Below are 22,424 nucleotides of genomic sequence, written 5' to 3'. Positions count from 1 at the left end.
GCCAGCAAGAGAAAATGATGGGTTTTTTTAGCCAGTAGAAGATGCAGTGAAGATGCAGCTTTCCACACTGGTCTGGGTCTTCCCTGCCTAAAGCAGTCTGAGCATTAATGAGTAATTTAAGCGTGGACAACAAGACAAGGAGGTGTTGACAACTTGTGGCCCAAAGCAACAATACAAACTAAGGAAGGACAAAAGGCCGGTTGGGCTTTGTTTCTCACACCTTTGAAAAGCAAAACCCACCAAACTAACCCAACCCAGCCCACCCAACAAGCCTTAAGCAGTAACAAGGGTAAGGCACATTCCAACCCTGCCATTCACAGCATGTCACAGGCTGCTACACCCAGAGCTATCCCAGGGTCAGGAGGGGATGGCTCGGCACAGGCACGAGCAAGACTCAGGAGAGAAAAACCAAACCCCACTGCCCAATATTACCGGTATTGTCAATTATTTGATTAAAGGAAAGCAGCTTTTCCTTTCTCCTTTCCTCCCTTCCCACTACTCAGGCCAGGAAAAAAAAATCCATGCTCAAAGCCTACACAAGCATGCACAGATTTACACATCAGTGCCCTCAGCCCCAGCTGCCCTGAAGCCAGTGAGCCTGCATCCACCAACAGCCCTCCAGCCAGTGCCCCCTGCCCAGGCATGCCAAAGGAAGCACAAGGCAATACATGTTTATCAAAGAGCTGCCTTATCACACATAAAAGCAATCACCTGCCCACGACCTTAGGGTCAGGGTCCCATGGGAACTCCCATGGGAAACTGCAGTGGAGAAAAGGTTGGGTTTGGCCTCAAAAAAAGTATTTATGATGTTTGCCTCAAACAGTGACAGAAGTTTACAAACTAATGACCGAATTCAGCATGGAACAGCCAAATGAGTGAAAAATGTGCTGTTCCTTGACAAGCTGAGCTAAGAAGAGGTCTTTTTCTCTGACAGATTGGAGCTTTTTTTTCCCTATCCTCATAGCAGTGCCTGGCAGCAACTTCACCCTGTGCAGAGTCAGGCCGTGCCCAGAGCATCTGAGGCCATAAGCTTGTATGTGGTACAAAGCCAACCACTCCCCCACCCCGTTTCAACTGTTTAACTTCATTAATTTCCAATTATAAAGGGAAATGTGTAAATGCAGAAGAGTTTTTAGGCTGCATCACGCGCACCTCGAGGCCTCAGTGCTCCCATCCTGCTGCTTCCCCCATCCTCAAAGGCTTAAATGTGCCCACAGCTTCCTGCACTACCCAAAAGCTCCTCCAAGCACCCAAGCACAGCAGAACATAAGAGCAAAGGATGACCACAGCACTGCTGCCTGCCATGGGAAGCCTGGGAACTGACTCAGCACCCTCAGCTCAGGGAGTCGTGAGGTGCTGGGCTGTGTTTGTTTGGGCTGGTTTTGATTGTCCCATCGTTGTCCCCCTTTTCCTCCCCTAGACCATGAGCATGTTTCTAAATGTGGGGCTGCCCTAAGGCAGAACCAGAGCTGGGAATGCAGATCTGTCCCTATGTGTAAATCTGTGTTCTGTGCCTTTGTTTCTGCGTTTATGCACACAGAGCCCCCAGCAATGTGTCTGACCTCCAAACCCCTCCTCACTCACCAAAAGAACAAAGCCAAGTCTCTGAGATCCTGATACTGTGCAAACCCCACACCTGTAAGATAAGGCTCGGCTCCTGCTGTGACATTTACAAAGAGAGGGGCAAAGTGTATGTAAGAAAAGAGTTGAAGACAGAGGTTCATTGAAAGAAGCCACCCAGGAGTGACCTGACAAGCAGATCGTACATTACTTACCCACGCAGCTTCCTACCAGGCTAAGGGGAACAACCTCCTTCATTTGCAAAAACACAAAGGATGTATTCATGCTAGAAGACAACTCCAGGACAAAACACCAAAGTTAACAGCAACATCTCAACCAGACATTGGTGCTGCCTTTTCCTTTCTCTGCTCCTCTCCAGTGTCACCCCTGATGCATGAGCCTACAGAGGCAAGGATCTTCTTGTTCACCATTGCCCTGGGTTCAGCAGTAGCAGTCATTTTTCTCCTTCTCAGTAGCTGGTACAGTGCTGTGTTTCTGACTTTCAGCCTGGGATTAGCACTGATAGCACCGATGTTTTTAGTTGCTGCTCAGTGATGTTTACTCTGACCAAGGACTTTTCAGTCTCATGCTGCCAGTGAGGAGGGGCACAGGAGGAAGCAGAGACAGGACACCTGACCCAAACTGACCAAAGGGGTATTCCATACCACAGGAAGTGTATGGCTCTGCAGCTGGAACTAAAGACTGGGACAGAGCTTATTCTGTTAATGGCTTACCCCCAGTCATGCATGAAATCTGCAGAGGACCAGGGACCTAACCACATGTCGCCCAAGCCCTGTGTGTGTACTACTAGCACTGAGTACTACTGAACAAAACACTGCTGAAACTCTGGTTCCAAGTATTTCAGCCCCCCTCTGGTCACAATTGCCTGCATGGATTTGTACACTGATTTAACGACAGAGAGAGGTTACCCTTCGTGTGCTTACTTCTTACAAGTGAAAAAGGGCAATTTAGTATCTCAGCAGTTAAAGCCACCACTGCTCTCTGTACAGGCCATCCGGAACCCATGACTTCCCCCTCATTCTAACACCTGCAGGAGCACAAGGGCCAACGCTGGCTCTGCAAACCCCACAGTGCAGGAACCCTGTCTTCAAAGGAGCCCCTCTTGTCCTAATATAATCCCCAAATAACACTTGAAGCCTTACTCATACCTGAAGTAGGACAGATTGTGCCTTCATTGCCAAGTGTAGGGCTGAAAGGAGGATTGTGCTGCTGTGGTAGAGAAACAAAACATGCGGGAGCCATCCATTGTGTGCTACATCAGCCTTCTTCCAGTGGCTACATAGACACAGGGACACACTTGAGTTTAAGGTCGAAAGAGAACATAAACCACCTTAGAGACTACCAAGTATCTGTCTTCAGAGCCTGACCGTGCTTACAGACAGATTTCAGCTGCATTTCAGATCAGCTCCGCCTTGCCACGTGCAAGAGCTGAAGCACAAGCAGGTACCAGCAGAGCACAGGTACGCTTAGGCCAGACGTGGACCCTGAATACCAAACATTTCTCTATAAAACCTCTACTGAAAATACAGCAGAGGGGCTTAAAACAGGTCTGGATGATCAAGTACTGCAGACCCTGGAGGGCAAGCCCAGGAATCTGGTACCTCCTCCTCAATGTATTTAGAAATAGAGCCACAGGGGTTTTGTTTTGTATTCCTGATCTGCTTTTCCCCCCTCTCCTCACCTTGGAATTATTTGATAAAGGAAAACTGTGACCTTTACCTTAGGACAGGCAGATCACCGGCAATTTCCACCGAGCTTTAACTTTTGCCTTTAAAATGCATTCTACATACGCAGGCATTATGCTTCTGGCTTGCTCTCAAGCGATTCTGAAATGGTTCCCTCCTGGGCAATTCTGTAGTTTAGCAGGAGTAACCAGCCAATGCAACCGCATTAGCAGAATCCACTGAAAAGCAGTAAGTAGTAAAGAAAACACTTCATATTCTGTGCCACTTACTCTGTTTACCTCGGGGTTAGATAGGGAAACAAAACCAACCTGTATGTGGGCAGTAATAGCTGCTATCTCCGCACAGATTGCCATGGTTATTGCTGTAAGATGGAGGGGTTAATTTCCACAAGTATTCCTTATATATAATTATTTAGATGCACTGGCTAAGTAGGCTGCTGTTTGATGCTATACAAATGCCAAGCGGCTCACCAGTTATTACTATACATATTACACCAAAAACCATACAGAGGGGTGATTAAGCGCCCTAACGTGCCAAGTGTAGGAAGATGCTTATTGTTAAAAAGTTCTCTTGCCTAATGGTTTTTCATTGAACGGTTTGTTACCACTGGAACGGGTCTGACATAATGCACTTTAACTATAACCTCATCGTTTACAGAATCAGCGCCAGCTTCACACCCATGCAAAGAGGCAAATACTGAGGTTGTCAGTTTTCCCTCAGTGGCTCCCACAAGGCTGATGGATAAGCTGACCTTTAAAGCTATGTTCCATTCAGCGCTAAAAGTCCTCCCCTGGTGCAGAGGGCAGCTGTCAAGAGAGAGATGCTCTCGAGGAACAAGCTTCAGACGCAGCATCTTTTCCCCTGGGCATCCTTGAGTGTGCGTGGGGTTTCTGCCATAAACCTGCAGTCCTGAGGGGTGGCAAAATGCAATTGCGTGGGACGCTGCGATGGGGTTTGGTGGGGATTTTTGTTGGTTTTTAAATGCTTTTAGTCCACTAATGGACTCCGTGATTAAAGGTTAATGGCGCTATCAACGCTGCAATTAGTTACTGCTCAGCTCATGTGATGTTTCAGCGGTAGTGTTTGGGGGAAGGAGGCCCCTGGCCCCTGCCCTCTGTGGGTGATCAGCATGGCTGCTTCTCCCACTATTTCTAATGAGAACGATTACCCTCCAATTCTTGTTGTTACCATGGCTGTAAGAGCAGCAGCATGCTGAGTTGACACCTTCTGGATGCCCTCCCAACACAGAGGGTCAAACTCAATATGGTCACTCACCCATAGAGAAACTTGAAGTAAGCTTCAGATGTGTTGCCTCCCCAGAAGGAAACTCATGTAACTGCATCCTTCTCCATTTAGATGGTTACTACTCCTCCCCTTACAGCATTTGCCCATCACTTTTCTGTCCTAGAGGATGATGACTTGCAAAGAATATTCTTTTCTAGCATAATCCTTAACACCCTCCAGTGAGAGCCCCAAACCTCAGTTTTACTCTTGATGAGCTGGGGATGTTCAGCATAGTATTAAAGCCTGAAAGTCTGTTGCTGAAGTTTTGATGGCCTTTAACTCAAGAGTGACTTGATGAAACGAGATTTGTAATACAGACAGCACAGCCAGGCAAGCCCAACAGGAACCCAAGCAAAAGCTCAAAAGTAAGATGGCATTGCACTGCATCTCCATCACATCCATCCTCTGGGTTACCAAAAACACTGTACCCCATGGCAATGGGTACATCTATCCTTGCTAGAACTTCTATCTGCCAACAACCTACATTCGCTGAGCAGCAACTGAGGAGCAAGCTTTGTTCTGTTGAGTGCTAAGAGCTTCCTCATGTGGAAGGATGGAAGTATTTTCAGGGGGGAGCTGCAGGAATTACACATGTAGTACTATGCAGTTACACACAGCACTCCACTCAGCATCACCAGAGCTTAGAATAATGAGTTTACTCCTTCCCTGTCTCTATCAGCGCATCTGATTGTCCTTCCTGCAACTAACTTGCTTTTTCACATACATCAAACTGGTGGCAGGCATTTACTGATCAAACCCACTCAGGTTGTACCGCCCTGAAATAATTCCCTGCTCAAAGAGCTCAGTTCAGATCAGAAATCTCCAGCCTTTGTGGAGGGGGCTTCCCTCCCTACTACTGAATTCCATCCCAAAGCTTTTACAATGGCTGTTTGGGACCAACAGCTCATTGCCTTCACATCAGGCCACAGTCTAGCAACAGGAATGTGAGCAAGCAAGTGTGTAAAAGTCACTGTGAACACTGGGAGTGAACACAAAGAACTGGAAGTACCCATTTCTGTAAAATGCCCAACCCAAACACCAAACCCAAACCAAGCCTCTAATTCAGCTGGCCTGACCCAGCGTTCTGCAGAGCAATAGCTGGTGCATGCGAGTGTCTATATTCAAGGAAGGGGCTTCTCTGGCCAGCACAAACTAGATCTCTGCATCAACACAATGTTGCACAACTATAAGAAGCCGTTTCCAAAGGTAAACATCCCATTCAGTGTGGACATGGGGAGCAGAACTTTGAGGTTTGACTCCCCTGAACATACAAAGACTGAAGCTGAAGACAACCCTTACTCTCCGTAAGTTAGAGGAACTGCTATGAAACTAATCCTAAACACTAACCTCTGAACACCTCCTAAACCAAGTTCTGTTCCAGAATCACCCGGCATTCCAGGATCCAGTGACCAGGGTGAAAGTGTTGCTTGGTGAAAGGTGAAAGCAAGCATTGCCTGCAGCAAACACCAGCCTTTCCATTTAGAGCTTAATGAATTCACTGAACTGTGTGGGCTCTTCAGGTGCCCTATTTCACATCATGTATCTGCATACAGCAGTTCCAGGCACCTAGCTTGTTAATGCTAGCGAGCCAAAGAACTTAATCTTGCATTCAGCAAGTATCCACACAGTGCCCTTAAATCCCCCATCTCTGAAACTCAGATAGCGAAGTGACAACCATCACACATCATACCCAACCAGAAGATAATTAAAGTGTCTGCCCTTCATTATACAAGGCACTCTCACAGTTCTCATGCTTTCAGCATTGCTGGTCTGTAGTACCAAGTACAGCAGGGCTCTAATCTACTTGGAACACCACCAGCTGGAACACAAGCAGGTATGTGGGGGAACGTGACCTTTCAGATGTAAAAGAGCAAAGCACAGCAGCACCGGTTGAGCATGTAACAAAGGGAAAGACGGAAATGAGAGATGACCTCAAGCAGTGAGCTAAACACGAAGAGGAGGCACAGTCATGCTAGAATGCCAAAGCTATTTGTCTTTTGATCAGCAAAGCAGCAGCGAGGTAGGAACAGAAGATGGTACAAGCAAACCACAGCTAAGCCAGATCTGTATAGCAACGGCTCAAATAAACATAAGCAGGACAAGACCAGACTGGTGCACAGAGAAAGGGGTTACAAAGACACACAAGACCCCAGGCAGGGGCAGTTTCAAGTGCACAAGCTGCACTTACCTGGATTATATAGCAAAGGTTCAGTGATAGACACTTTCTCATGGGTTTACCAAATCACCCTCATCTCTGGGAGCATCCCAAGCAGTTGCTCACCTGCAAAAATAGAGCTGCCTTCCTTTGACTCAAGTTTTTATTTTAGAGCTAAACCAGAGCTATGAAGAGCTAAAAGCAATCTGCCTTCAGCAGACAATCCTGACATGCAACATCTGCTTTTCAGCCCAACAAAACCCAAGTTATTTGATAGATTTAAAACTGATTGGCACTGTGACTTTGGTGCCAGAGTAGGCCTTATACCTGATGTCAGGCAGCAGTGGTTTTTGCTTCATCTTCCAGAAGCAACAATTGTCCACTAAAGCTCGGTTCGATGCTGTTGCTAAGATTAAGTGCCTATTGATTTTGATTGCACTATGGACCTTTAAAGTGCCACAGAAAAAAAAAGGACTGGTTTTCTGGGGCTAATTTCACTTTTTGTGGAAGATTTAAGCCAGTGATTGTGGCTGATGGTGCAATAAAGCTCACAGATGAAGTGGCTGACTTAACTCCACTTTCTGTGTGACACCAAAAAGCCACCCAGCCATCTTCCCTATTTTGAGTGCACATGGGTTTTGCTTGGCTGTTGTCTGGCTGCTTTGTTGGGTCTTCTTTACTCCTTCATGGAAAGGATGGGTACTTCCACCCAATCCTGCAGAGGTTTGCATGCAGGCTCAAATACGTACATGAAGAACCAGTCTGTTAACAGGTTTATTGTAGTTAAGCCCTCATATGAGCCTTTTGAGGTCAGGATGACACCACTTACATTTGCATCTATTTCTTTATTCCCTAGTCCATTTAACAAGGATCAGTTAAATCTGTATTTTGCTCAAGATCATCAGGGAGCAGATCTGACAATTAACATGGACTACTTTGTGTTTGTTACAAGAGATGTCATTAAAAACAAATAGAAGAATCAAGCTGAATTTGACATGTCAGAAAGACCTGAGGTGGGAGAAACACTCCATGCTCTTGGTGTTCTGTCTACAGAAGCATCTTTATGTTAGCTGCTGGTTGGCAAAGAGAACATGATCTTAAATCTAATGTTCAAATCGACAACTTAGTGCAAATAATGAACAAATTTTATCAAGATTTCAGACTTCTCACCTTAAGAATACAAAGTCAACAAGCACAGGTTTTTTCTCCAGGCTGCTGAAATCTGAGGAGTAATTTGATTAAGCTAAAAACACTATTAGAATTGGCAATCCAGTGGGTGCATAAATGGAAAGCAGTACGAACTTACAGGAAAAAAAGATGTCTTGATTGACGTTTTGTTGTAGCTGTGCAAGCTATGGTCCTTCTCTTTGAAAAAGCTTATGTGCATGCTTCACTTCTATATAATAGAAAGATAAACGCTTCTATTTCAGGGAGACTACCAATGTGATGTAAAAAACCTGCATATGTAAGCGTCCATAGGGATGGAGCCTATGGAGCACAGGAAATCTTACCAGTGGAGCAAGGTATTAAAACTAGAGCTCGTGAGGAAAGCATGCAGGTGTTACGCTGTGCAAGCAGATCCAAGGAAAAAGATCAAAGAACTCACAGAGCTTATAGACCCAAAATCTACAGGTTGTTTCTAAACATATTCCACAGTAACACTGATGTATTCAGACATGTTATTAACATGCAGTATCAACAACATGGTGGATTTTGTTCTCCTCTCCCACTCAGCCAAAAAGCTTCATTAATCACAGAATCACTATGGTTGGAAGGGATCTCCAGAGATCATCCAGTCTAACCCCCAAGGTAAAAAACCCCAAACAGTAAAAATCTTAACATGAGAGCATTAATGTTGGAGAACTTTACCACAAACACTGTAACAAGTAAAACCCCATAGGTCTACCCTCAGATCTTGAAGAAACTTCAAAAAAATGATTGATTAAAAACTCAAGTTTAATGTGAATTCCTATAGACTTTAAATGAATGCTCTGCTATAGCTGGAGTAAGACTCGCTCCAGCTGAACTTGAGCTGGATTTGCCCTAGGAGCTCCAAATGCTGTTTGTACTCTTCTGTCTTCCACAGAAGCATACTTTGGGACTTCTGGCTTATTATGGCAAAAAGCCACACTCACTACAGAACAAACACAAATCCATCACTAAGAGATGCCTCGTAAGTCCTATTTCATTATCTTTTTATATAGAACACTCGCATCATCTTGACAAATCCTTCTCAAGAAAATATAAAGCATATCACACTGTTTTAGCAATCCTTTATTGAAGATAACAAGTTGGTTATGTTCACTGTATTGTATGAAACATCACAATATCATACTGGGAAGGTACTATCAGTACAGGGTTGGACCAGAGCGGACAGTCTGAACAATAAACCATTTTGCATTCTTCATTCCCTATCTTTTAACAACCCCCCAAAAAAAACAGTAAAGGGACAAATACCTGTTAACATCATCATTTAGAACACTTTAACTTACAAGGCTAAAATCTAATGAATAAATAAAATATACTGTGGCAATAATCCTCTCTAGACAAAAAAAAAAAAAAAAGGAAAAAAAGGAAAAAAGAAGGAAAAAAAATACACAGTGAATCAAAATGATGGGGAAAGCTGCCCTTCGGCACCAGTATGAAAGAGCGCGTGGTTTTTACAGACTCACCATGGGGATAAAGTTACAGAAAAATACCATGAATTCCATTTCACACAAAACCAGTTGATGACTGTCATTAGCTTAAAACTACACACAAGGGCAATTACATCCTCGCTGAAACACAGTTTAAACAAATAGGAAAATGTTTACAAGGCATCCACAGCATGTAAATCATGTACAGATGGATACATTCATTGTTTCCCCTCCCCAATAGCTTTTATTTTAGATAAATACTTTACTCTTCCCCATTTTCAGCATTTACTGGACTCATTACATGCACAACTCAAAAGTCAGAAAAAAAGTCAAGGTTATTGCAAAAATAGAATTAAACTAAGAATCTTCAAGTACCTTACATGACAGCCACTCTGTACCATGCCCATTGCTTATAAAATGAAAGGTCATTGAACCCATGAAAATATCTCTAATATTTTCTTAATTTAAAATAGATAATTTTAAGTGTATTTATAGTAATCTCAAAGTGATAATTTGAACTTCGAAAATAATGCAAACAATTAAAAATTATACCCATATTACACGACTTCTGTCTGTATCTTAAGCTGAAAAAAAATAAATCAAAAAACTATAGAAAACCACGTATAGAACAAAAAATAATCACAATTTACATCATAATAAAGGCAAATTTTCAGCAATTTTTTTTCTTTTTCTTAAAAAACCTGCAGCTGTGAGAGATGTCAAAGCAAGTCACTACTAACTATAAATTCATCAGTTTGGTTCTTTTAAAAGATCTTTCTCTAGCAAGAGTTTAAGGGTGTGTTGTACACATGCGTAAAATCCTTACTGGTTTTAGATGCCTAAATCTTCATATACTATTGCCAAATACACTTATCTCGAAGCAAGCAGTAGGCAACGTATCACAATTTGGACACCGCAGGGAAACCTAACGGTCTGGTAATACAGGTAAAACTGGAAAATTAAAAAAAAACAAAAATAAAAATACACATCTGATAGCGTATTGCCCAATTGAAATCATTTCCAAGCCACAGAGCTGCAAAGCCTTCCAACTTGGCAGAGTGAAGTAAGTCACGTCTCCAACAATTACTTGTTCTCTCTCTCATGCTTGTGTGTTGCACATCTCATTTAGCCACAGTGTATCTTCAGAGTACACCCACAATCCCGTGCACCTCAGGTACGTGTACCCATCTGCTGAGAGAATCATTCCTTCTTTCCTTTTTAGGGCCAAAGTTCATTACAGATGTAATCAGTGTGCCTGAGGCTGGTAAAAATACTGTAGTACAGGCAATGCTAAGAGTGGCAATATCAGAAAACACAAAAATGAACAAATGATGGAAAATTTTAATATCTTTCTGCCCATTTCACAAAATGTTGGAAATCCACCAGAATTTTTCCCTTGTATTGAAGAAAACAGATTTAAAAGTTTTTTCCCCCTTTCAGAATCAAAAGCATTTTAGTAGATTTGTAAGGCTACCACGGATCTTCTAGATCTCCAGCACCCTACAGGAAAAGAAGAGGAGAAATATTACTACTCACCAAGACAAATGAAAACATTTTGTTGCACTTTGGATTTCAGTGGCATAATTAAGTAGAGTAGTGTAACACAGATGACATTTTCCTTTTTTTCCATACCTGCCCACTTCCACACACAAACATTCTCTGCTCTTCAACTTCAGGAGGGAATTTACTTTCAGAAAACATGAATGCAGTCAAGTTATTATGGCAGAAAGACTTAAACACAAGTATTATCTGAAACTGTACTAAACCATAGCTATCAATAGATACTACATCTATGGACTACATGAAAAAAAATAGATCTATAAAATACTAAGGAACTCAGCTCTTCAGGCATTCCTGGTCCACAAGAAATTCCCGGAGGCTCTTTTTCATTACGGCAATGAAATTTGTACCTATGTTGAAGAATGATATTTTTGTGTAAGTGTTACATTATGAACTGACCACTGACCCAAGAATTCCAGATTGGGTTTATTAGCAGATTATTTACCACCAAAGTAAACTCCCAGTATTATCACTGCTCTATTCAAATGTATGGTTGTGTATATATATGTGTTGCGCATCGAAAGACACAGGAAAGATTTGGCAGAGAGGCAGACCTGGGTAGAAGAGCCAGTTTATTCGTTTATATGGATGATGTTTAACTTGAACCTGAGAAATGCTGCCCAAATACAGGAACATGATGAATGGGCCAAACCCAAAATTACTATATTTGTAGAAACTAACGAACATCAGGAGCTAATAATCAAAGCTAGGAAAAGTTCCACATCAGGTCATAATGATCACATTTCAAAGGAAGTTTATTACTTGCTTAAAAGAGTCAATATGCATACAGATTATTCCACAGCATATTCTTTATTTTCAGTTGAACACAAATTCTTAGAACTTGGCACTAGGTACTAAATCTAAGTACATTTGCATTTCCGGATATATGGTATGCTACAACTTGGGAAGTAATAATACATTCGTTCTGGAAAAATTGCTATTTATAATCAACAGTGGATACAATCTAAACTGAAAAAATCAAACACATTTAATGAAGAATAAGTGACAACCTAAAACTTAATAGCTTTTGTAATTTAGCTGTATTATAAACTATACACAATTCAAACACAAACATGCAGTATATGATACCGGGGAAAAAAAAAAAATCACCCTGACGAATTTGTGTAATTCAATTATTTGCACAAAAGATACAATTAAGATGTGAATGACTTTACAATTTGCTAACATATACCGTCAAATGTATTTAAAAATTAAATAAGAAGAAAAAGTGCTAGAACTTATTTTTGCATGAGAATGGTAGATTCCTGTTGTTGGTGTCACAGGATCAGAAAAAAAAATCAAAATCTCAGATGGGAACTTAACTATTTGCTACACAATGTAAGATGCAATTACTGTAATATGCCATAGTGGGTAAACTTCTAAGGAAAAGAAGAGCTTAGTATAAACAATCTATACAAATAACTAAAGTAAAACCAAACAGACTTCTAGGGTAGATGTGACAAATGTTGAGACATAAACAATGGAAGATACGCCAAGTGAAGCGAAGCGTTAAATCCACTACGTAAAACGTTATGTCTGTTTGTCACTCAGCTCATTCATCCCTGAATCTTCGCTTGAGCTCTGTATTTCAGCAAGGAGATTCCCAGATTCTGTGTGAGTGTCTGGTACGGAGTCACTGGGTCCAGCATGAGTATCTGAAGTAGATGCTGCAGCTGATTCAGCAGTGCACTCTTCTCCCTGCATCTTAGCTAGCCTGTAACTAGTCAGCATCTCTTCCAGGAGGTGGCGGTAGTTCCCCCTATGATTAATTCTCATTTGCCTGAGTGCTTCCACCAATTTTCCCTGTGTTCCACTTTCCTCGGCTTCGCCAGGGTCCTTTTATTAAGATTCAAGACCCCAGAAAAGTCAGTAGTTAAACTAGAATATTTTCTAACGACATTAAAACAAAACAAAAAAAAAACAAACCCAAACAACACAAAAACCACCCCAAAATCCGCCAAACCCAACAAAAAAAACAACACCCAAACCCACAATTTTTCCAATTGAGAAAACATCAGCTTTGCTCAATTTGAATACAACCCACCTTTTGAGCAACATACACCTCAGATGTCTCTCCTATACAGCACAATAACTTAAGAAAGATATCCACTAACCCATCATTTTTAATAATTCCAATTTATTTTGAGCCAGACAGTGCCGATGCGGTACCTCCTCCCCATTAACTCCATCTTGATTCAAATTGTCTTTTGATGAATCTAGCTGACATTCCCCACAACTTTGGTCAGTTGTCAGGGAAAAATTTGTAAATGTAAGCTTCTTTAGCCATCAGGTCAATACATTTAATGGTGAATTTCTGCACAGCCAATAGCAACACAGTCCTGTGAAAAGCCTACTAAAGGGAACAGGTAACTCTACTGCTAGCCGTTTAGTTGAAGCATCACATCAAAACAAGTGCTCAGAGAGTTTTAGAAAACAATCCCTGACTTCTGCATGCATGATTGCTGCCACAAAAGAAACAAGCAGCTATCAGCACCAGGAGTGGTGGTGTTTGAATACAAGGCACTACTTTTGGCAGATGTATTGCATATAAAAACTAACAGAACAGTTATATAAAGTCAAACCTAACAACCTACAGCACTGAATCTGAGTAACAGCACTGATTAAGGAATGGAGGTCTCCTCTGCAAGCCACCTATTTGTCTACAAGCCTCTGGTTGAAAAAAATTGGCAACAGATTTGCACATCTGTCACAGTGCTGTGACACTGATACTAGGTATTTTAACTTCCAATTTAAACTGGTACTGTTACTTAAAGGGAGTAATACCTTTTAAGTTATTAACATCTAGCAAGTTATCAAGCTAGACAAATGGACCTGTATCACTGGAAGCTGCCACATTTTGCAACACATCAGAGGCAAAATCCAGACTGCCTTATTCTCATGCTGACCTTATTTTATTGTCATCTAGTCCAAAAGCTTCATGAAGTACAAGTATTGCAGTCACTTACAAGCTTAACTGCAGTATTAAGTTTGGTAAGATTTTGGATGCTCTAATGTTGCTGGAATCAAAGCCCCAAGACTCATTAACACAGTCTAAGTTAAAAAATGGACAATTTAACCACAAAAATGAGTGTTACTGCATATAACGCTATCTTTCTAGGCTTGTTTCACAAATAGAGACAGACTTCAACTGCTGTTTGCAGGTCTTAGAGATGTTTGACTCCCATGTACTAGCATTTTCACATTCAGACAGCTCTCCAACAGCCCAGTGAGGAGAAGCAAGTTAAAGGAGTTCGTTTTAATACATGAAGCAGGACCATTTCAATGTCTCACGAGCACAAAATCATTGAAAACTCAGGGCATAAAGATTAATCTACAGACGTATCCCACATCTTAGGTTTTGACAAAAGGATACTATTTATGCATTTATCTAGCTAATATCAAACAAGGCAGTAGAGCTGGAGTTCCAGTTTTTAAAGTTCAGAGAACAGCTAAACTCTACGGTTGCTCCATTCCATCAGTTTTGCTCCAAGATTGACATTAGCAAACATACATTCTGAATCTCCCTATTTCACAACATTCACATCTATAAAAATTCTTTTGGCTGACTGAAGTAAAAACTTTTGCTCCCTTACAACACTGAAGCGTAAAAGCAGTAAGCAATATAATAGCAGCCCCGGGATTGTTTAATTCAAATGGTAGCAGAAGTGCAGGCTATCTTGTGCTTCCCTCATCTTAGCAGATTCCCTCATTGTCTCAGCAGACAAAAAAAGTCCCACAGGCAACAGTGAGCCAGAAACTGCCTCTTTTATATACTATACATTATCAATACACAGTTCTCTCTCTAACGATGCGTGGCCAGAACAGGTCCCTGAAAAGTATGATTTCTGCGCAAGTTACTATTTGTCTTCTTTTATGTGCTAATTCAACTTAGTGCTGCTGACCATAAAAACAAGAATAAATCTGTGCTAGCTATATTTGACAAGAGCGTTCACAACTTTTATACAAGTTCTGTTCTGTTAAATTATGTATATACTAAAAAGGGCTACTACATATTAGGGACAAGATTTACAATATTTAAAGATGCAAGATCTGTAGCAGCCCTTAATGACATATGATTTGATTTATCAAAGCATACAGTATTAGTAAAGGCAAGGGATAAACATGACTGGTGTCAAACAAGATGTTCAAACATGGCTTTAAGCAAATGCCACTGAAACTATTAACACAGCCACTGAAATTCTGACATTGTTCCTTGTACCTAACTGGAGAGTTATGTCTTAGTTTTAAGAATATATATATATATTTTCAATTTAAATAAAGTCAAAGTAGAGCCATTAGAGAAAGAGTAATACTTAAAGATGTTAACTAGAACAAGGACTCAGTGGTATCAGAGTGGCAACAACTGCTTAGCTATTAAGAAGTTCTTTTATATTTCCTTTTAAGATGTGAAAATGCCAAGCCCCAACACGTAACAGGTATCTAGGATTTCACTTGCACTTGTAAAAGCATGAGGCACCACATTTAGAGCAGAAGTCTCTCTGCTCAAACACTGCTCTTTGTGAGCCCAATGCAGGGCACTCTCCAGCCCTGGATTTACAAAATACTTTTAGCTCTGCTGAGATGCCTAAAAGAAAAACAACATGAATGCTGTACCCTGAAGCCACACTAGTGATCTCTGATTACTGCTGTGGTAAGGATTCTTTCACTTCACAGTGTCTCACTTTACACTTTATCTCAAGGATTCTCAAGAAAACGTGCATGTGAAGGACTGGAGGAAGTTACCACTCACAGTCACTGTCTTGGATGACAAAGAAAACTCTAAGCAAAACACCAAAATCTTTACAGTGCTGAGAAAAAAAAACAAAGCTAATCTAGAAAAATATACTACCTTGGTTTTAATTTATATACTAACACCTTACTTTGTAAAGCTATTGTGATCCAGTTCTCAGTAATTCATGGTAAGTAGTTTAATTGTTCAATGCTAAAAAGTACACTCTTTAGAATGAAGATATTCTCAGCTACAGAAGTCAATGCAGTTGGTTTGAGTTTTGGTTCTATGGATTTTAGTGATGTTTTAAAAACTTTTGCTCGCATAAATACTCAGCAATTAATTACATTATGATTTTGTCAAAGTAAATAGAAACGGTTCTAACCTTTATAAAATCATCAGATGAAGATGAGTGTCACGGGCAGACTTTACAGTTAGTAGCAGCAATATTCTACAGAAGAATAATGGGTAACTACACATAGGGAAGGATTCTTCAGTGCAAGCCTGCACCTTTATGCGCTGCAGACTCAGCATCTGTGTCTGTAGCTCCTAATTATTTGCATGAAGCCCCGCTCTTGCTTTATACTAGTTTTGACATGGGCATTACTAGTTAAGATTTTGGTCTCAGTTGGAAATGTCATTATTAGCATGTACTTGTATGTTTCCTTCTTACCTTTGCTTACTGTTTAAATGTGAGATATGTAGCAACATTATCACAGTATGTGGATACTGTGGGGAGTCTGATGTTGTGTAACTGAACAGCTTCCTTCCCTTTCACTCCTCCACCCTGCGCACTATTCAGTTCAAAAGACTAAGAGATCATGACATACACGCTTGAAACTGAGTAACTAGCAAGGAAGTCATGCTTTCATCACCTCAGATGAGGCCCACTAAAGTCATTCATTTCAGGGACAGTAAGACAGCAATTCCAGCTTGTTGGAAAAGTGCAAAAAGGAACTGCATCCTTACCCAATCTCAGGACAACTATCCAGGGATTCTAATGGCAATAAAGGTCAAAGCTATTAATGGTAATAAGGGTTAAAGATATATTCCTTTGAGTAACTTGCATATTTAGTTCAGTTACTTCATTTTATTAAATTATAATGGATGACATAAAAAAATCATGGAAGTAGCCAATACACATAAAGGATGCTGTGCTGGATGTTAGGACTCTTAGCAAGCTTGCATGGCTATTGAAAAGTAAATTTGGACTTAGAAAAGATGCATCATAAATGCAACTATGGCATATGACAGTTCTAGAAAGTTACCTTTAGACAAACCTGTTTTTTCTTAAAAGCAAGCAAACAACAAGAGCTTATAAAACCTATGCCATAATCTTCAAATGAGCCACTTTCACCAATAACTTTACCCCATAAACAGAAACAAAGCTGTGGGTAAATATGGGAAGTAGTAACAGGCTGACAGAGGTGCAGAGATTCCTGAAGGACTAAAGAAGCTGAAAAGAGGAAAATTTTGTCTAGCTTGTCTGGGGGTACTGCTGGACAATTTGTTGGAAGTTAAATGAAAAATGTAAACTCTACCACTTTCAAACTAAAACCCAAATCAAACAAAAACCCAACCTCCACAAACCCCCAGCAACAACAACAAAAACAACCCACCAAAAAAAAAACCCCACCCCAAAAGAAAGATGTTAGAAAGGTCTTCTCTATTTGTAGTTTAACAGAGGAGTGCCCCCCCCATGTATACAAGCTTTCTAACTGAATAGAATAAACCAAATACAAGTAGGCAAGAGAAGATGACCGTGAGAAAAACACAACAATTGTGGTGAGACGGCATAGTCACAATCTCAAGGCACACAACTGATCATTTCAATGTATTTAAAATACAAGTTGACATTGCCCCATTCATTGCAATGACTACCTGACTGAGGACCTTGTAGCCATCTACCAAGATGAAAAAATGACAAAGGATTTACTAGAACTCAAATGGGTACCCTCACCTTAATTTACATAAACTGTACAGGAAATGAAACATATGCACAAGCAGTAGTGGTTTTTATCAGTTCTTCAGTTTTCCAAGGATTATTTTTTTCAAATTAACCACAACTAATATGAACACCAGTTATTAATCTTTATGCTAATATTAATAACCACCTAATAATTAGATTTAAACTGTATTTCAACATACTATTTAAAATTCAGCCTAATGGGAACTGGGCAGAAGAATGTAAGCCATTTTAGAAATCAGAACTGCAGTAAACTAAAAGCCCTTTATGCTTTTCTCAGGCCACTGCACATGGATGTTTAAAGACAGTGTAAACTCTACAGGAGTAGTCAGTAGTAGTCTATCTTTTACATTCAGTGTACCAAAGTCTTCCACACTCACAGAAGACAACAAGAAGTGTGTTTGCCCCTTCTTCTAATAGATTTCTAGACAGTAGACATAATAGCTAGTTAAATAATGAATATGCTGACCATAACTTTTTTTACAATAAAAAAGCTGTAATTTAGAACCCCCTGCATTGTTGCCTCACATGTTGGGCTGAAAAAGCACTAATGTTTTAAAAGTCTTTTAGAATTGGGTGCCAGTTCACTGTCTTTTTGAGGATGAAGTCTGTATCAGATCTATCCAAAACAAGGTCAAAATGAACTGTATGCTAAAATACATATTTACTGTTTATAATCCTTTATTGGCAGTGACATACACTTCTGCTTAATGCATGAAACTACTTGGGAGTTCTCATGACCGAAACGGTGTAGCAATCAAAACAGGAACTTACCCCCTCATTCTCTCTGTGTGGATTCAGCCTACTATACACAGCTTCAATAATATTACGCCTAAAAAGAGAAGTTTAAAAAAATTAAGCACAAGAAAGGATTTCAAAAATATTAAGAATTTAAAAAGTTTGAGCACAGTAATAATTGCAAAGCGTTTAAGAAGTTTTGCCTTTAACCTGCCTCTTATTAAGATGAAGCCTGCTCTCAGTGCCTTTGCTCACTTTTAATACGATGTGTGGGGACTTAGCAATAAGTTAGGATTTGTGAAGACTAAGCAAGGCAAAACATTTTCTTACTCTCCCCTCCCCATGGTCTACCATCTACCTCTTTACATCTTTAGAAGCTCCAGCATAGTCAAATTTTGCCAAGAGTAACCCTTAAATCTGTATTTTACTTGAAATAAAATTATTCATACTTGATGTTTTTTCTTCCCTTGTTTCTGGATGTGGAACTTGAAGACTGATGGGGTTTTCCCCATTTTTATTACATATATCTGGGTTACTACTTCTCATGAACTTTTAAGTGCTGTGTTCAGAGTATACAACCTCTGAGATGCATTGTCCAGTGTCTATTCACACCGTAGAAATTAAACCGAAGTGCCATTAGGTAAAAACCAAAACCCTGAAGTATAAACAGACTTCTGAGAGGAAAAAGGTTTGGTCTGTACACAATACAATCAAGGTTACTGACACCTTCAAGAAAAAATAAGAACTGCTGAGTGAACTAGGGTTCTCAAGTCTGGAGGTGGCCAAGATCTATACAAACTATGTCATACAGAATGTGGATAAACACTGTTGACTCTTCCAAAGACCACAAAGGCATCAGATTAAGACAGCAGTAAGTGTCTCAAAAAGTACAGTGATGGTAACAGAACTTTTCACCTCAGAATAGATCCTAAAAGCTTGATGAGACTCCTTCTGAACATACTGTAACTTACTGGAAAAGATCAGAAAGCACCTCAGCTGTAAGAAGCAGGAGGCTGAATAATGAAAGGGGAAGTTTTATATCCTTCCCATGGCACCTACTTTCAGCTACCCTATGGCTAGGACACAGAGCTAAAACAATCCTTGGTCTGATCTGTATGACTATGTTCTTACGTTCACACCAAGGAAGCAAAAAGCACGTTCAAAACAGAAGAGTTCAGGTTTTGAATGTGAAGTTGCAAGTGTGCCCACTCCAAGACAAAGCAATAAATCAGGTCATCTCAATATCTAGTGTCCAGCACCAGAATGTATTTTTCCAGTCAATGAAATGATCCAACATTTTAAACCACGTTTATTAAAATATTCAGAACTCTAGGAGATGGTTTATGGAGCAGTGAATGCAAGGGACAGTGCATCAGATCTCAGGATGGCCACTAGCCTACAACACTGAAAACATACTGTACTACCGTGTGTTCAGAGGCAATATATTTTGGTGAAGTTAGCATTTATCTAGATATACTACACCAAGGCAAGCAGAAAGCAAGCACAGCAGATACATCTGAAAACTCAAAGCCTCAAAACGCTCTTCTATAGGCCATTTGTGCTTCTTCACACACAAAGTTTCTGGGCTGTGTCTGAATGAGCACCAGGAAAGATTAGAATTAGTTTGACAGTGACACTTCAAAAAAAGTTATGTCCAATATGAAAAATGCACTGAAGAACAACTTCTCCAAGGGCACATCAGTTAATTCAGCGCTTTAAGAAGAACTCTAGAAAGCATGGCTGAGCTAGTATCAGATCCATCGACACTGATGCAAGATCTTCCTAGAGAAAGGAAACTGAATCCTTTTGCAGATGATACAGAAAAGGGCTCTCTCAGTTTAACTGTACATTTAGCAACAGAGGAATGGCACAATTCTGACCAAATATCTGTACTACGGAGAGCAATGGCACCTCACACCAATGTAAAAGAAAACACCTCCACAGACCAAGCAAGGCTGCCACAGAAGCAGCAGACAACCATTGCAAAAGTTCTGAATCAGTGTTAAAACTCAGGCCCTTGGGAATTCTCCTATCTTCTCAACTCACTTTTTCTTTGAACAGCATATTTCTCTGTACTGTCCTTTGATGGAAAAGCTCAGGACCTCCTGTCTCAAAATATGAGGCAGTAAGGACTCTCTCAAAAGTAGCTGCATGTATACCTCCCTAAGTCAGTTTTCCATAATGCAGAACTTTTTAAGTCAAAATTGAGAGAAAGGCATCAAAAAGCAAATTCTGAACCTAAGCCCATTTAAAACATGACATGGTCAACAAATGAAAATAAGATTATATACATGGGTTCCAGAATAATGAAGCAGTACATGCTGCAGTTATTAATGAGCTAAACAACGAAACACACCAAGTCATTCAGCAGTTGCAAGGCGCTAAGAACAGAAGTGTAACAGGCACACCACAACCTTCCTGAATGCCTGGAGCGCATAAAAGTGAAGAAAAAGGACAAAAACATACAGGAACTTTCAAGGCTAGAAAGAAAAATTATCATGGCAAGCAGTGCTTATTAATAAGAACACACAATGAAAATGGATGTATACAGAAATGCTCAGGGGACAGAATCTTATGTTTTGAAAAATACAAAGATTCCAAAAGGAACATGACTTGTGCCAGGGAGCAAATAATGGGTTCCACTCTTTAGGGAATTCTAGATTAACAGTTGCTTACTCAATCCCAAATTCTGTTCTTTAAAACCCTTAAACTATACGTTGCTAGAATGTTACCATTAGCCTCTCCAGAAAACCAATGTAATTTCTGAATGTTTATTCCAGTTATGTTTTAAAAGGTACATGCTAGTTTAATATTCTTTCTTATCTAACATTCAGTTTAAGACTAAACAAAGAGAAACAGTTTGCTTACAAGAATGTACACTGAGCAAACAAGCATCAACCCAAACTTGTAACGGACACTAGGTGGTAGAGGAAACATGACATCAGGAAAACTGAGCTGGTATTTCAATATTCTGGTTACATTATTGATAGTTCTTAACAAATGTAAAGCAGTAAAAAGACAAGAATAAATGTTTTTGATTTTTTAAATGGCCATATGGAAACAGTAAATTAGTATGTTATGTATCAGAATCTGATAAACCTGTTTCCTCTTACCAGTCTGGAATAGGAACGGTGACACAAATGTTTATGTAACGCAAAAGGTAAACTGGCTTCAAATACGAAACCCAACTTTTTTCTTTGAGTATGGCTTTGAGTAAGAAAAGCTTTAACACATTTAAATGAAAGTATTTGTTTTACTGAACTAAACAATTCAAGAAATTCCAGTAATGTACTCACTTGCCAGCTAAACCACCTCCTGGTGGTAAATTAGGGATATTCTCCGCCGTTAAAATACGAATAACATGAGCAAGATCAGGCATTCCTTCTTCACCCGATTTTTCCATAATTTCTAATTTAAAAACAGAAGAAGTCCTTAGATTACTGAATTAATACTATCCATTCCTTAAGACACTGAAATACAAGATACTATCACTATTTAACAGAGACATTATGAAAGAGTTACATGTAAATAAGAAAACATTCTTTACTTTTTAGGTACACAGACTTTGCATGGTGGAACAGATATATTCAAATCCATAGCCTGCCTTTCCATTATGCTTCTAGCCATTCTATTTCAGAGAATGTCAGAAGCAGATTATGACTTGGATGTAGTATTCTGGAGATAGCATCCTGTTTTCAGAGTCCGTTTCAATTACCCTCCTGTTGCATTACAATACATACTCAGAAGTTACATGCCATAAAGCAAATGCTTCCCAGGAATTCAGTCCTACTTCACTGAGATTAATACCTTGTATTCTCAAAGGCCTGAATCTTCCATGCATGAACACGAAGACCATCACACATACAAAGTGGCACATATAATGATCTATTACCACTCATGTGGTCAAAACAGAATATAGATCTGAGGATGGATAATTAATAACACAGTATTCAAAGCAGAAGCATCATGAAAATCCAGTGCTAGGAAGTTCTTCCGCCTTGAGAAAGAACTGCCTAAACTGCAGTAAATCTTCACATGTTCTTATTCATCAAAGCTGCTGTAAGGCACACTTGTATTAGCTGCACATATA

At 40.1% G+C, this 22,424-nt stretch overlaps 1 protein-coding gene across 6 annotated transcripts in view; it reads right to left on the bottom strand.

The window, feature by feature from the left end:
• Positions 1 to 8,961: 8,961 nt before the first annotated feature.
• Positions 8,962 to 22,424, bottom strand: part of PPM1B (protein phosphatase, Mg2+/Mn2+ dependent 1B) — a 62,328-nt gene continuing 48,865 nt past the window's right edge. For 5 of the 6 annotated variants that reach the window (XM_061367189.1, XM_061367187.1, XM_061367185.1 and 2 more), the window contains 3 exons: positions 21,631 to 21,742; positions 18,371 to 18,428; positions 11,639 to 12,737 (listed from right to left, as the gene is read on the bottom strand). In XM_061367189.1, coding sequence (XP_061223173.1) covers positions 12,432 to 12,737; positions 18,371 to 18,428; positions 21,631 to 21,742 — 476 coding nt within the window. In that variant the 3' untranslated portion in view covers positions 11,639 to 12,431. Of the gene's footprint in view, positions 10,842 to 11,638; positions 12,738 to 18,370; positions 18,429 to 21,630; positions 21,743 to 22,424 lie in introns of those variants that run through there. The other variant, XM_061367191.1, reaches the window with a different exon arrangement.

The sequence above is a fragment of the Neopsephotus bourkii genome, unplaced genomic scaffold, assembly GCF_033783945.1.
Source record: "Neopsephotus bourkii isolate Nb327-2 ecotype Australia unplaced genomic scaffold, CSIRO-AGI_Nbou_v1 NB_1373, whole genome shotgun sequence".
In the NCBI taxonomy this organism is placed as follows: domain Eukaryota; kingdom Metazoa; phylum Chordata; class Aves; order Psittaciformes; family Psittacidae; genus Neopsephotus; species Neopsephotus bourkii.
This window is presented reverse-complemented; position numbering and strand designations above follow the sequence as displayed.